The following is a 16679-nucleotide window of genomic DNA, read 5'->3' as shown; positions in this document are numbered from 1 at the left end:
CGTGAAGTTAGCAGTGTTATGTATTAGATTAGGAAATATAGAGTCCATCTAGTCAACTAGATTGCATTTTACTCTGTCTCCTCAGTCTCACATACAGTATTTACAGCTGCACTGTCACTGGTGGGGTCACACTGGATGGAACTGAAGTGTACAGAGCATTGGTTGGGCAAGCAGTGTGGCTTCACCTCACTATTTTACCCTTTTATAATCTTACTGCATCACAGGGTGATGAGCAACTCTAAAGAAAAACAGTTCATCTATCCATTGTCACAAGTGCTGCTGTGTGGCTGCACCATAAAGGAAACAAAACCACTATACACATCTGTCCCTACTTTAGCTGGTCAGGTCATTGAACATTTCATTTGAAGAGTTTGTACAGCTCCTAGCACTGTGGATCCTCATCTCTGCTGATGACTACAAGGACTGTTTTCATAAAACCCAAGCATTTAATCACAGTAATTACATGCACAGGTTCAAATAATCAGATTGAGCAAAAATATACTGAATAATTTAAGTGGGGTCTGGGCTATCATTTTAAGGCAGGAAGCCCACTATTTTCAATGGTCTTTTGTTCAGGTTTCACTGGATGGTTTGCCCAGTAGCATGGAGAAGACGTGTGGGTTCTTTTGGGACCATTTTTTGAGAGAAACTACAGCATTCATGCTACTTGGGGGTACTGGGTATGACAGAAATCAGCTTGACTCGTTGAAACAGCCATTTAAAAGCAGAACCTCAAATGATATAAATCAGCAAGACTTCACTTCAGTGGAGCTCTGCTAACTTACCCCTGCTGGGAATGTGGTTTTGAGACTTTACCAAGTGAAAAAAGAAACTAAGGAAGCAAAATAAAGATTCTAAAATATTAGGAAATAAAACAGCTTGAGAATGCTATGTTTTCCCAACCATGAAAAAGAGAAGCCTGTAGGTTACAGTTTCAATTTAATATGTTGCTGTTTGATGTTCACACATGCAGGATGTGTCATGGAGAATTTAAATGCCTGTTGTGAGAAAAATTCCCAATATTTCTCTTTATCTTATTTCTGTTATGGCTATTTCCCAGTCTGTTTCAGCCAAAATTCAGTGAGATCAGACCTTGCTAATGATTTGTAGAACACTAGTGCTGAAAAGGTCTTCAGTCATACAGAAAAAGAAAATAAAACAGTGAAAAAGAAGGCCTAGTGTATGTTGTAGGTCAGACAGAAGTTCAGAATAACTTAGATCTTGTCCAGTTATTAAGGAGATTCTCTGTCTCATCTTTCAGTTTGAATGATAGTGAACAGGGAATATTTGGAGGATATCTGAGGAAGGATGAGGAAGGTTTAACAGAAACCATCATAATTAAGGCAAACTGCTACTATTCACTCTGCTGATGTCAGGAATCCTGCAGTAATCCCCAGTCCAAAACCTCAACTGACACATGAATAGGCAAGCTCAGAAGTAAAGCTTTTCTCTGTCTGCAATGGTACAAAATATCCTAAGTGGTGAAGAGAAAATGTAGCATGAAGCAAAACAAAGGTTTCATGGTCAAGCAACTTGAGCAATCAAGGATGAAGAGAGGTGGCATAAAACAGGACAATTTTTTGCAAAAGTAACTTTTTGTTAAGAGAAACTATTTCACACTCAGGGAACAAGTCATGATCTATCTAGATTTGCACAAAGTAGCTCATAAAGTGCTCAGTTGAGAATTACTGTCTAGAAGTTATAAAATAGAGAGTAATTCAAGATGATTAATCTGAATGAAAAGCCCATGTAAATGTTAAAATGGAAGACTGTCATGTTGGAAAGGGATTATTGGAACTTTCAAAGAAGATTTTAGACACATTTTGTTGCAAATAATTGTTAGTGACTTTGAGCCAATAAACAGGTTTGCCTAAATAATAAAGGCATTTCGAGGTATTGACAACAATTAGGAAGCTCATATGAGAACTGGTTTATTTATAAGCAGAATAATGGAATTTCAACACAACATATCCACATCAATACTTTATTTTGTGGAGCTCATCATTTGGCAGCAGCAGAGAAACAGAGATCCAGGTGTGTTGTTAGACTGTAAAACAGCTGTGAGCCTCAAGTGAGAGAGAACCACAAGAAGTCTGAGACAAGCCTAAGATGCACTGCAGATATATTTTCTTTAGAGTCCCTGAAGCATACATCCACCATACAAGGTACTGCCAAGGTGCTTTGTACATAAGATATATTTTGATCACCCATTTTCAAATCAGATTTAAGGTAATTTGGAACAGATCCAGAGAAGAAATACTGAAATGTCTGAGGGAAAGGAGTACAATCTTCTGACAACAGTCAGAGAATCACAGCTTGTTTTCCTTCTCAGATAAAACATCTCTTCATAAATGTGTATGGGAATGTAAAAACAGGGTGGGAGTAATAAGCTTTAAACATAAAATTGGTACAAGATCAAAGAGAGAACTGGTCATAAAAAATTTAACATGGTTAAAATCACCCTCCAATTTCAATCAATTTAATAGTGTTCAGAAAAAAAACAGGGTAAAAACAAATCTAACTGTTTCAGGATGGATCCCAGCAGCCTTATGGACACTGTATGACAGAGTACTGGTGTTCTGGTGCAGGGTAAAAATTCTCTTTGCTGAACTTAGTCATCTGCTCTAAGAATTAAAAAGACCATTTATCTTTTTGTTTTCTGAGTTAGGTCCATTTGTTCACAGTCATATTTTTGCTGTTTGCAGTTTGTCCCAAACATCTGAGTTTTCATTTGTAACTTAATGTTACTGTGGAGGATTTCTTCTTTCACCCCAAGAAACACTGGAATTTGGTCCCAGTTAGGAAGGGAATCCTGGCAAAGTGCAATGCTACTCTTGGTGGTGTGGAGGGATTTGTTAGGGCTTACTTGTGGTTCGTAAGTCTAAACTGGTTGACAAAAGCTTTTCCACATGTCCAACATGGAAACCCTCCACAGCTTAATGGAACCCTCCCATTCTTTCTAATATGTGTGATGTTCCTCTTCCCAAGAGAAAATGTTTTCCATTTCAGTGGCTCCAACAAGTTCAGTAGTATGGAAAGGACAAAGGCTGTTATCCTTGGCAGTTTCTGCCTTCTTCCCTCAGTGTTAAACCTCTTCATCTTTTATACCTGAAATACCCTCAGAGGAGCATAGTGGAGGGGTTTTATGGCCCATGGTGTGGAGCACTGGCTTTCTGAGCAAAATATCTATTACAGTGGCAACTGTGGAGACTTGTGGACTCAATTTTCTGTGTACCTCCATGAAAATGTCAGGCAAGAGTTTTACAGGAAGATGATCCTTTTTCTGTAAACATCTATCAAATACATTCAATACAATCAAATGCAAATGGACACTTCCTTCAGCTCTTTTAGAGTTTCTATAGATTAAATTTTAGTCTTTCTTCAGGCATTGCCTGAGTGGTACTCTGAAGCCAATAAAGAAATCTCTAAAAATTGATTAACATCTAATTAAAGATTGATCCTATCAAATTATGTAGTCTGTAATTTTTATTAAATCCGATCTTTAACTCTTGTCCTCTGTAGGAAAAGAAAGGTAAAAGGACCACAGTAGTTTCTATCAATAAAACTTTAGTACAACAGGGAGCAGAAAAGGATGTTGGAGTAATATAGTTGGATTGAAAACATGTGACAGTTTACAAATGTGCCAGAAATCCAGACAACTTTTGTTGCGAATGAGCTCTCATTTACAGCTTTCCTCAACAAAGAAATAAAAGTAACTTCCACAGTAATAAACAAGTCTGAGTAAACAGTAAGAATAAATGAGTGGCAGTAACTTCCTGCTGCACTTTCTTTTCTGGTACCTCTGGTAGCAACAAGCCAACATGCAACTCCAAAGTCACTGAACACAGTGGGAGGACTTGGTGAGCACTGAGCCCGACCCTGGGTCCAGTCCCTCCCTCTAAAATGAAAAGCTTTTCCCAAGAAAACAAAGTATAATAAGTAAAATTAAAAATTCACCTCCAGGCTACTTCTTTCTTTTTACATGTACATTGGGCAGATGCAGAAGGATGAAAATTAACCTCAAGATCTTAGAGGAAGGAAATTCCTTTAGGCATCTGAAAGATCTGAAATCCATGATCACCTATCCCTCAAAAAGGGATCATAAAGGACATAAAGCATAAACACACTGTGAACTGAATAGAATGATAGACCATCAGCACGACTTTTTCATTAAAAAATATTTAGGTTCAATAATCAGTACTATAGATGCTGATCATATAAAAACCCCAAATAAGTGGATCACTGCACTAAGCTTTATGTATGTCAATTACTAAGAATATCTACCATTGTCTTGGGCTTGTTTGACTCATTAATGAAACACAGAAAGATAAAAAATCGGGGGATCATAGTATCCTTCATTTATTCTGCTAACTTGAAAACAACCCAGAGATTGTCATGATGTCTAAACTGCAATAACCACGTTCTGAAGAGGGAAAAAACTCAGTTAATTTTCCTGGGGTTTCCATTAATAGCATCCATGCTTTTATTCAAATGACTTTGTTCTCAAAGAATATCAAAGAATGTCAGCTTGCAATCTAGAAAAAGTGAGGGGTGGGGGATTATATTAAAAAAAATTAAATTAAATAAAAAAGATAACCGACTTCTATTTCAATATTCATTCCAAAATGTACTTTTAAATGTTTAACACTTCCAAAAAAGGTGAGTCTTGGTACTTGTTTGATGCATCACATTTGCTTCCTTCAAACACTTGGAATGTTTGGAAAATCAGGTTTCTATCAATATTATTAGTCATTGCCCAAAAGTGTTTCCAGGGATAGATGCCACCCATATCTGTAAAAATTAAAATCTTCAAACCTCAGTATTTTAGGTGAAGAGACTGTATATAGAAATGTAGCCTATTGAGTTACTCAGACCAAACTTTTTATTAAAATCAAAAACTGTTTTTTTTAGACCAATTAAATAAATTCTTTAGTCATGCTGCATTGATATCGTAAAAAAATCCCATGTAAATAAATCACATCTGATATTTTTATAATTAAAGGTAATTACTGATCTTAATTTAAAATATTTAATTAAAAAAATCAGACAGCTTCAATCACTGCTCAGTTTAGGCATCAAGAATCACTTGAAATTAATCAACACACTAGCAACAACAATTTATGGATGACTTACCATTAAGGACATTCTTACACCAGCCTTCACTTCAGTCTACCTGCTTGAAATAGGTCCCATAAGACTTTAAGGACAAGATTTGTCCTCAAAGTGGCCAATTCAGAGCTGTTTAGACTATATTTTTGAATGAATTCAGTAAGATGTTTCAGACATGAGCCTTCATAGACAGCAGTGGGAAGATGATGCAACCTCTAAACTTCCACAGGCTATACCAATGGCAGGGATCTGGCTAGGAGCAGCAATTTTGCCTTAGTAAAAATGTCACCTTGTAGTTACAGAGGTTTTTCATAAAACCACAGACTTTCAAAATAGTTGTGAGTTGTTAAGGCTTTTTAGGGGGAAAAAAGAAAAAAAAAAGAAAACATTAAATGTGGAGAAGGGGAGGAAATAGAAGAAGAAGAAAAAGGAAAAACAGGGATGGAAAATTACTTTTCAAAGGGACACAGCCATCTGAGAAAATAAACTGCTTGGGATGAAAGCTATGTTTCTACAGATGCTCCTGTCTTTGTTTTCACCACTTCTCCTATCTGTTACACTCATTTGACTCCCTAGGCTGAAAGCTAGGGCAATCTGCTGAAGAACATCTAGGCTCTAGTCCTGTCCTGTGCTCCTATTTCTTTACTGGAAGTGGATCCCTGTCAAAAGATGTAATGGAGCATTGCAGTGCTGCAGCCCAGAGGGGCTCCTGACCTGGGGCAGAGCATCCTCCTTGGGGAGGATTGATCTGATTCCAAAGTTTCCACATCAGAGGGAAGACATCCCTTTACTGCACAACCTGCCAGGGAAAGGCAGAGTAGAACATCCTCAATGGTCTGTAGGAAAAATGACCATATTACATGGAACAAAGAACTTTCACTGTGAGGAGGTGAAAAACCCAGCCCTACCAGGAAAAAAAAAAAAAAAGAAAAGTATTGCAACTTGGTTTAGATTTCTTGTTTGAATTGGTGTTAGGCATTTGCTGTGCTTTTTTCTCCCTACTAATTTCCTGTCAGGATTGGCAGCCAATGACTCACTTGCATTCACAGATGAATATCACCAAAACATTAGTCTACAGCTCCTCTTCTCAATACTTTGATTTAATCACACAAAGCACCCCCCACACTGACCCCAGGAGTGCAGCATTATTCAAAGCACTAGGCAAAAGCAAGGCCAGGTATTTTCACTTGATGTCTGCAGATATTGCCACAATAGAAGCTCTGAAATCAGATATTCTAAGTACCCTGTCTTCACAGCGACTCCCAGAGTTCAAGGCAAAGAAATAGTGAGCAGCCATGCAAATGAACTGTCATCTCCCCAGAAATTAAAGGAACATGATCAGCAGGGCAGTGTTGGAGAGTTAGTGTCTGGAGAGCCAAGCTGGCACGCCAGTGGGTCTGCCAGTAGATTCTCATGCCCAGGGAGAAAGCCTCTGTGGTTCACTTTCTGATCAGCAATGTTGAATCTATTTCCTGTGTACTACAGAACATGCAGGATTCAGTGGGCAGACACAAATTAGAGAAAGCAATTATGGGTCCTTAGGTTCCATTTTTAATCTCAAGATTCCACACACGACCTTGTGGTTCCAACACAGCAGGTATGTAATATGTGTTTACATAGCAAGGACCATGTAAGCAAGCATTACATCTGTTACTGAGAAACTGAGGAGGGTTTTTCCTGCAGCTGGCTTCCTGCCTACCAAGTCAAAGTAAATAGCTAAAATCCTTAATGTTTGACATCAGAAACTGCAGTGCAAACACCAGCCTGACTGACAACTTCTCTAATGGGCAAATCAAAAGTAAATGAGAAAAAGGGAAGACGAGTGACCCAATGAAGAACCAACAATTTGTCATTTGGGACGTTTTATTAGGCAGTTTGACAAATTTCCTTCTGGTTAACTGATTAAATTTACATTCTCTATTTTTAATCTTTAATTTATTTCATACTCAAATATGATTGTTCGCCATTAATCAATAAGGTTTAAAGTGCTCATGATTAATGGACAATGCTTTCAGTATAAATAAGAGATTCTGTGATGCTGGGATTTATCTGGCTCTAGAGATTGCAGGATGGCTCTGAGTGCTCATTCCTTAGTTACAATAAAGCGGGACTGGGAGAATTGATGAGATTCTGTGCCAGTGCTGTGCTAAAATGAAATGGGAGCAGCTATTTAGGATCTGCACGAGATAATGACAAAAAAAGCAACCATAGGGTTAAGAAGACTATGCTAACAAGTAATGCTGGAGAAATTGAGTCTCCGTGCTATAGGCAAGCAGGAATTTTCAGCATCTATAGGGTAAAAAGAGCCGAGGCAGGGTAATGCAATGACCAGGCACGGCCGTGCCGGCTCTGTGAGGATGCGGGGGAGCCTCTCGGTCCGTGGCAGAGCCGAGCCGCGGGCCGGGGGTGACGGGAGCTGCAGGCGGGGCAGCGGCAGCCAAGGGGTTAACCGGCCGCCTCCGTGTATTGAGATGCTAATTGTCAAGATAGTGTATTACTTCAGGAAAGTAATTTGATTACTCGAAACTCCCACGAAGGAGGCAAGCTGGTGTCCTTCCATCTGTCGGGCTCAGCGAAAGATGATGAATTGAGCTCCGAATTCACGTGTGATGAAGTCACTGTCAATCCCCGCCAGCCCAGCCCGCTGCCATGCCCACCGCACCGAGGGTAGCACCGCAATTCAACTTTCCCTGGGAAGCCCAGGAGGCTCAGTAACCTGTTACTTGCCGCTGCTTGCTTTTAGCTTGCTTTTTTTTTTTTTTTTTTTTCCCTTCTTCTTCTTTTTCTCCCCTCCCCGTTTTCTGCCTCAGCGCTACAACTGAGTCATTCCGGTGCCCATGGCTCGTGGGTACACCGGGCTCCCGCCGCGCTCGGCTCCGCTCCCCACTCCGGCTGCCGCTGCTGCCCTCGGCTGATGCAGATGTGGGGCTCGCTCGCCGGCGCTCTGTAGCCACTTGCCGAGAAGCATTCGGAAAGCCTTAACTATGCATAAATCTGCTGAGTGAATGTTTTCTTTCATTCACTTGCTCCTATTATTTGATTTCTTGTAGGCCTCTGCGGCAGAAATGGAGAAAATAAGGTAAGTGAGACAGTTTATTTACATCTCATTATAGAAGAAGAAATGTTCGGTTGCACAATGCACAATACAGGCTCTTGGAAAATATTTTGCTTAATACGATCAGAGTAGAATACTGGATTGCATGATGATGCAAGGCAAGCTGTGCTTTAGAGACAAAAAGAAAAGGAATGTGGTTATTCTAGTAAATCTGTTTTGCAGGGATGTCAATTCAGAAAGCATGTTTTACACACAAACATGTTTTATTGCCGGATGCAGGGTATATTTGATTATATAAATGTGGTAGCCACTTGTCCATTTACTGCAAGAGCCTGCCATTCCATTTAATGAGGAAAGTGGATCAATAATTCATGAAAAAGCTGAAGAAAATATAGGCTTGACTTCAAAGCATCTAATTAATGTGGTTTGTTTCAATATAGCACTGTAGCATTGGTGTTCGATTTTTGTTTTATATTGTATACCAGCCAGATAAATCTTGTCTCCTCTGTGTTTAAAATGTTGTCATACTGTACCAGTTTCTCAGCACATCTCCCTGCTTTAAGCGAAAGGAGATGGGTTTTATAAGTTTTCCATCTCATGTCCTAGTGCAAGTCTGCTTTGGGGGATATTGCTTTTGTGTATGTTGTTGAGAAAGAAAAAGAAAGAAGAAAGCATTCTAGCCCTTTTTAACAAATGAATTAAAAAATAGTAAAACCTTGTCTACTAACACATTATCAAAGTGATAGGTAAAAGTTTACCTATCACTTGTCATTCACTTTTTACTACCCTTTAAATACTTTATGGAACTTTTCATAATCAAATACACTGGCCATGATCTTACTCGGTTTCGTTGGACAAGCCTAAATTCCTTCTCTGAATCTGGTAACTCTGGTTAGTGACAACTCTTGTCCAAGAAAAACTTTTTAGATTCCTTCAGTTTGGGATTGGCTATCCTATTATTAGAAATGCAGAAAAGTTCTGAAATTCAAGAAATATCTGGGCAAATGCAAAGCAACAGAAATTTGATCAAGTGTTTAATGAATTCTGGGCTGGAAACAGAATCCTGATTTTCTTTTGAGGCAAAGGAGGTTAAGTCTCTTACAGTGGACATGAAGCTGCATGTCCAAAAGTTACTAAGAATGTATTTTTATAGCACTTGACTTATACAATTTTGTAGAGCCTCATAACAACAAAAGTATTGTAACTTTTGTGCTGAAAGAAAAACGCTGTGCAATGTATTATGGATTTTTATGTATTTAAGTACCATAATGTTAAAGCTGTGAGTTTTTCCTGAGTAATGCCTGAGAAAGTGCCTCAGTGTGTGGATTGGTGTCTAATAAAAATTCCAATCACCTATAGTGTATGCACACTTCTGTCATGAATGACTCTCTTGGAAGATGCAAGTGAATATATATTTACATCTCTACTGGACAAGCATGTGTGCACAAATACAGTCTAATCCCTGTAATACTTTCCTGAGCATGCCTTGGCCTCTGCTTTCACTCTTGCCTCTATTGCAATAATGGGCTGCAGAGCCCAGGAGAATGAGCAGAATGTAGTGAAAAAACCCCAATAATTTTTTACAATGAGACTAAACATTCATAAAGTTCCATTTTCCAAACACCACAATTTTGCAGCTGTCAGTCTTTACCTCAGTACTCCCTGAGTACTACACAGATAGAGAAGTCCATCCTGCCCCACTGAAATGAAGCAGGAGCTTCACTATTACCTCCACAAAGAGAAGGGTCAGGCTCTCCCAGGAGTTTGTTAAAGAAATTTTCTGTTAAAGATTCTTGTGTGCAAAGGTTGATTCTGGCAGAGGTTTGTCCCCATCAGCCCAGCAGGTGCAAGGTCAGTTCCAGAGCTCCCTGTGCTCCCAAGCAGAGCAGCAAGCCAGGCTGGGGGAGCTCCAGCAGGACCCAGTGCAGAAGCTGCACTGCTCCATCCCAAACTTTTCCAGGCTCCCTGTCTCATCCCCTTGGATGCAAACTGACAGAATCCTTGGCAGTTTAAGGACACTGTCTGGAGTCCTTATCTTAAATAGTTGGTAAACTCAAAGCCTGGAGAGAATTAGATTTTTTCTAAACTTATCAAAGTGTGGTACCCAGGTAAGAAACAAATTTCCCTGTGTTTTAACCACAGTGGCTTCAGAGAGGTCATGAAGAGAGATAACCTGAAGCTAGGAGAAGAAAGAAAGAAACGAGAGGAAAATGGCAGGCTGGGAGGAAAGAGGTATTTTGTGTTATATGCAGAAACCAGTGTAACATAGAAAAGCCATTCCCACATGATACTTCATTGTGCTCTGCCCTATCTCCTGTGGCCAGGTCCTTTCCCACTCTTTTTGGCTCCCAGTTGAGGATGTGCCATTCAACATCAGCTGTTGGATGTGTTGGCTCAAGGACTAGAGGGTGAGCCCACACCAGTGGAGTTGGGGTGCACAGGGCATAAAAGACTCCTGCAAAAGAGGGATGAGAAAGGGTTTCTGTAAGGAGCAAAAAGGAAAAAACCTTGTTAGAGAAACAGGACAACAGGAGCAAGGTGCATAACCACAGGACAGTGAAGCCAGGTTGAAAACTCTCAGGGTCAGAGTGATAGAGGTTTGCATTGCACAGTGCTCTTCAAGAGAAGAAAGTCTTTTAAAGAAGAACAGATGGAAGTCCTGGAGAGCCCACAGGGCCAAACATTTTATCAAGGCACCTCTGTAAGTCTTTGGGTGAGCTTTGTACATCCCCCAGCCCAGGAGAATGGGGATCCATCTGAGGCATCCCCAAGGACTGGGGCAACCAGGCCCATTCAGAGAGAGGGGTGAATGCAGGAGCCTGAAAAATGGGTCCACTGATAGCCTGTGCTTTGTTCAGCCATAAAATTCATTGGGCCAGGAAGTACAAGCAACAGTGCAAACTAATACAAGTCTGATTGTCACATTCCTTCACTGAGAATCTGTCCAGAGCAATGTGATTCCTCTCACATGAGGCAGCACTAATTCCCCTTGCAGACCCAGGAGCTGCTGTGACCTGCAAAGTCACATGCTGTCCTTTGCAGCAGGGGCTAGCTGTCACAGAGCTATGTGTGGAAGGAGAAGTAGGAAGCAGGGGTGGGAGGTTGTCAGTATTTAGCCTGACACAGGGACACCTTCCTCTAAAAGCAGAAACATGCGATTTTGTGCTAAAACTTTGTCTGAAAAGAATCAGCTTTTGCAATGAAGTCTTCTCACTGTAAATGATTCTTAGCAGTACAGTGTTTATTATATTTCAAAGGTACCAATGTATTAGGCAGGAGTAAGGCTAACTACTAATCACAAACCTCTTGAGGATCTGCACTTATGTAGGTTATAGAGTCACTTTAAGCATTAATTAGTTCTGATTCCAACCTTTTAAATACAATTTTTTGGATCTGGTTCTTTTTCCTGTCTATAAACAAGGACTGAAAATCTTAGCTAATAAAGTGAATATCAAATGTACCTATACTATCTTATTTGGACTCAACAGTGTGCTATCTTTGGTGCATATATGCAAGAGAAGCACAAGCCTTCCAAGTCTGAGGCCTTGTATGTCTGTGGTGGCTGGCACATCAAATTCCCAGTAGACTGGAAAGTACTCTTCTAACTCAGATTGAGCCCACAGAATGTTTAAAAATTGCAAATGAAAGACCAGTTCCACTGCAACTCCAGTACAGACTTCTGGCTTCTTTTTCTTTGCTTCCATTCCATCCTGCTTGAAATACAGGTTGCAATAGTCAAACTTTCTGAGTGAGGATGATGTAAGGTTTGGCAAAACAGATCTCTAGAAATACTTTATACACAAATATTGATCAGCTTCTTAGCTTCCTTACACTGAAGAGTATGTCATTCCACAGGAAATGTCACTTAAAGAGACAGATATCGTTCAATAAAAGCTTTTCCTTTTTTTTTTTATACACTCCTAAAATATCAGTGACAATTCAGAAACTCTAAATCAATATTCTTAGTTCTAAGCTTTCAAGCTCCACAACAGGCTGAACAGTATATCTAAAAGTACACAAAACAGGACAAATCATCACCATGACCAGCTGCCAGGCTCACAGTGCCTCCAAGGAAGCTGTTTCCACTTTACAATATAGTCATGGTATTCCTCAACTGAGGACTACTTTATTTTGGTAGCATCAGTAGAGGCACTTTACTAATTACCCAGGGATCTCTGATAAAAGTGTCTCAAGGAACCTGTGAGCCACCATCTTCCTTTCACTGTAGTCCTTGTTTCAGAACATATGAAAGCAAAGTGGTTTGTTTTGCACACACAGCTGGTAGTAAGTCAGCAGCTTGATCCAAGTCTCTTGAATTTTTAGACTTGGACTTTTCTCAAGCATGTTTGAGTTCATCTGTGGTAAGGAAGGAATATGGGTTTCTTCAAAAGGAACATCAGAGGCTCATGCAGTTCTAGGGAAAAGCCTCTGCCATGGTTTGCAGGAAATGTAAATACTTTCCTGACTGCCCACCTGATCATGCTGCCTTCCTTGCACTTGGTATAAATAGAGCCCTCTTCATATGCTAATGAACACACTGCAATTTCCTGCCATCCCCACCTTGTCCTTATTCCTCTCTCAGCCTGTATCTACGTTAATTTTACCACACACTTGAACACAAGGGGAGGATTTTTTTTTCCCCAGAAAGTTAACCAACAGACATGGTTTACTTTGCCCTAGGTCTGGTCTTCACATTCACAGCTGATATGCTGGGAGCCACTGCCTTGTGCAGAAGCAAAATGCCACAGGACAGCAGCAGGGCTGTGCAAGAAGCAGCTCCACCATCTGCTCAGCAGTGTCTTCAGGTTCTAGCTGATGCTGGGATGTGAAACCCCAGCTGTGGACACAGGCAGAGAGATGGAACAGGGCAAGCTCAGAAGAAATAGAGCATAGGGAAACGTTAGCATGAAAGGGCCATGAGTTCAGGGTCATTAGGGGTGATGGTAAAAAAGTCACCAAGCTGGGTGAATTGTGAGTGCATTTTGAAAGATGGAGAAGAAAAGAAAAAGGATAAAAAAGCTGCCTAACATATATCCAAACAGGTAAACCAGATTTTCATTTTCCCTCTGTTTTGGAAGCTGTTTTTATCTGCCAGGCAGTCCCAGCAGCAGTGACAGCCCTGCCGTGCTGTTCTCAGCACATCTGGGTTGTTCCTGCTGCCATCCAGGGTGTGACTGTAGCTAAAGCACATGTCTCTCTCTCTCCCCCTGGGACTACACTCAGCTTTGAGTTTGGTGGTTGTCAAACATAGCAATGGGAGCAATGGACACACACAGATATAATCACAGCCCCCAGGGGAGCTACAGCCCTGAAACTGGGATTGGCTGAGACACAGGGCCTTGCTGATCTACCTATTCCAGTCCCTCTGAGAATTTTGTTACTGCTGTCAGAGGCACAGTATGTTTGTGCAGCTTATCACACCTAATTTCCACTATTACTATTGCCTGTGCTAGTCAGTCAAACCAGAACTAGTTGAGCTGAGGGAGGAGTGTTGCTGCTATGCTATTCTACAATCCTGTGCCCTGAGCTTCTGTCTGCTGCTTGGAAGCATGATCTAAAAGGCAGTGATGTCAGAAGGCAAGGAACCATCCCCATCAGCTGATGCAACAAGTGTTGTGTTATAGCATTCTTTAGTTCTAGGTAAATACTGAGTGAAGCAAAAGCATCCACCAAACAAGGAACATGACAGAAACAGAGGGCAGAACAGATTCAAGTTGAATGAAACCAGGTAGAGTTGTGTAAAGTGGCCTCCAGGGACAAGTGGGAGATGAGCAAACATCTGAAGAGACCAAGGAAGTAGGTAGGAGTAGATGAGCCATGCCATCAGCCAGGAGCTGCTGTGAGTCATGGGGAAGAGGCTGGACCTCAGTGATGCCTAGCTTACAAATAATGATCTGCCTACCCCTTTCTTGCAAGGCAAAATGCATCACTGAGCAATGCCATGAGCTTCTCAGAAAAGAAAAATAAATAAAAGGAGGCATTTCAGACAAATATTTAAGAAAATAAAGAAAGAAAATTCAATTTTGTATAGCGCTTGTGATTAGCCCAGAACTTAGTATCATAAGGAGCAGAACTTAGAGAACAGTTTCTTTTTGTTGTTGTTGGGTTCTCCCCCTTCAAGTTCCAAAGACACAATTATCCACGATTCTAAGAAATTCAAAGGTGGGAAAATTGGATGCCTCCCCTTTACTGCTATTAGGCTTCAGTTTATGCAAGCAGTTTGACCAAAGCTACTGAGGGGTGTGTGCTGAACACTGCAAGCAGCAACTTGCAAAGCAAACAGTGGCAGCCACTGCAGCAGTAACAAAACCATCTTATAAGATGAGGAATATAAGAGGTTTCAGGCTATGAACCCCAGATGGTTCAAGGACAGTACAGTTTGTGAACTGCACTTAAGTGTGCTCTGTGGTGAAATCAAGTAGATTTTGAATGCTTGGTGCTGCTACAGCTCACAGACTGATGAAAGAAAGGAGATAACTTGTCTGCAACACTTTATTACTGGCTTTTTGCAATTTCCAGCTCTGCTGCTGCTGGCATGGCTTAGGCAATTTAATTTACCAACCAATTCTTGATTTACACACAAGTGACTTTAGAATGCATTCAAATAAAACCTGTATCACCACATTTGATGCAGTGTTCTCTAAAAATCAAAAGCATCTGAAGTATATCAAAACTATTAAGCTTTTCATATTAACAATTGAAAAGACTGAATTGTCTTTATGTTTTAGTGATGATCTAAAGCCAGCTTAGCATGAAGTACAATGTGCTGAAAAACAGACAGTGAGGTGTAACCATGCTTTTTGGAATTCAAGAATGTGAGGATTGTATAATACACAGAGCCCTCCAGCAGAACAGCAGGATCATAAGTGCCTGTAGCTCCTTGAAGGATTTCTCTCGTGTGTGATTGCCCTGCTGCTGGCGTGAACTGCACAACTGTTGTTATTCAACTCTTCCAGGAGGAATAAGATCTGCCTCACTGAACAGTGTAGAGTTGCTGCTCATTTCTTGGTTTGTAGTAATGTTTGTACTGGCACTAAAGTGAGGGCCTCCATGTCACATGCAGCTCTATCATTCCCTAAAGCATGAATTTCTTCATATATGCATTTTTTAAGCTCTGAAAGTCATGGAAAAAAATCATGAGCTCGCCCAACTGTCACCATGTCAGCAAAACCAAAATTGAGAAGTTGTGTTCAAGTGAACATATACAAACAACTCATGCAGCAGACCTGCATCTCAGAGGGCAAGCAGTATTTGAGCAGCAGGCTGGCAAAGCAGTGGCTGACTGACTTACATGACATACTAGGACATCATGACTGCACAAATGCCATTTCAGCTGTTCAGAGCAAAATGCAAATTTTTACCACCTGACCTTGATTTTTCCCATTTTCCAAAGAAGGAGGAGACAGAGGAGGATGGATGTCACAGAAAAAAAGAGGAGCTTCAATTTTTTTGGGAACACTGAGCTCTTCAGGGAGTCACTGCTGCTCTACAAAGACCCTCGTGTTCACAAGAAACTCTCATGACTCAGCAGCTCCAAATTGCTGCCTGCTGTTCAAGACCAGTTTCATATCCATGTCAGAGCAAAGGGCCTTAACTCTGAAGCTTCCATACAAATCAGGTCAAGCAAATAGCTCATTTTATATTTCTGTTAGCTATAACTGCCACTTAGATAAAAGGATCAGTCTAAGAAACTGATTTATTTTTAAGGTATTCCAAGAACTATACTGGAATTCCCAGCAATGAATGGCTCCTTAATCTTTTCCCTTGATACCACCCAAGAGCTCGTTCTTGCAGCAGGTAAGAAGAGGAAAGGCAAACTGAAGAGGAAAGCAATCAGCACTCCTTTTTTCTGTACTTTCTAGTTTTAGAAGTGCTAAATCTTTCTGCTACTATTTAACTCAGGTATGCTGGCTTAACCAAGGTATTGCACAAATTAACACAGTTTTCAATGCTTCACCTGTACAGAGAAGTCTACAGATAAAAAAAGAAATTGCCTATATATCTGCATAATTGGTCTTACTGCTAAGAAGTTCTACAGATGTAAGTGCTTAAAATTACATTTAAGTAGCACTAAATGTGTGGCATGTGACTTTGCACGTGCATATTTAACTAAGATTGTAACTGCTGGGTGACTTGCCCTTTGAGATAGTCTTTCCTCTTTTTATGAAGCCTATCTCTGTCCTGTAACAAGGAAGTATTTCCAAGGAGTTAATCAGAAACAGTCCAGACCAAGGTATACCAAGATTTAGAGCAGATCCATGAGTGGCTGAAAAATAAATGCTTTGTAGCTCTGCCAGATATTCTTATCATTTCAGTGTGAAACTAGTAACAAGGTACATTCATGGACAGAAACTCATCCTTAATGATGAGGCAAGTGCTGTTTTCTATAGGGAAATTGAATTTTTTGAGGCTACATTCAAGAAATCTATAGCACTGAAACAGTTCTGTTCAAATTCAAAATAAACTGTATGTTTATTTTTGACTCTTAGCTTATGAATAAAAATGATGCTTTTAT

General features: G+C 40.4%; 1 protein-coding gene across 1 annotated transcript in view; it reads left to right on the top strand.

Annotated features, from left to right (window-relative positions):
• Positions 1–16679, top strand: part of BEGAIN (brain enriched guanylate kinase associated) — a 149056-nt gene that overhangs the window by 28241 nt on the left and 104136 nt on the right. Inside the window, exon 2 of the mRNA XM_050974833.1 lies at positions 8160–8188. Within this exon, the coding sequence (XP_050830790.1) occupies positions 8160–8188 (29 nt within the window). The remainder of the gene's footprint in view (positions 1–8159; positions 8189–16679) is intronic.

The sequence above is a fragment of the Serinus canaria genome, chromosome 5 (assembly GCF_022539315.1).
Source record: "Serinus canaria isolate serCan28SL12 chromosome 5, serCan2020, whole genome shotgun sequence".
NCBI lineage: Eukaryota > Metazoa > Chordata > Aves > Passeriformes > Fringillidae > Serinus > Serinus canaria.
This window is presented reverse-complemented; position numbering and strand designations above follow the sequence as displayed.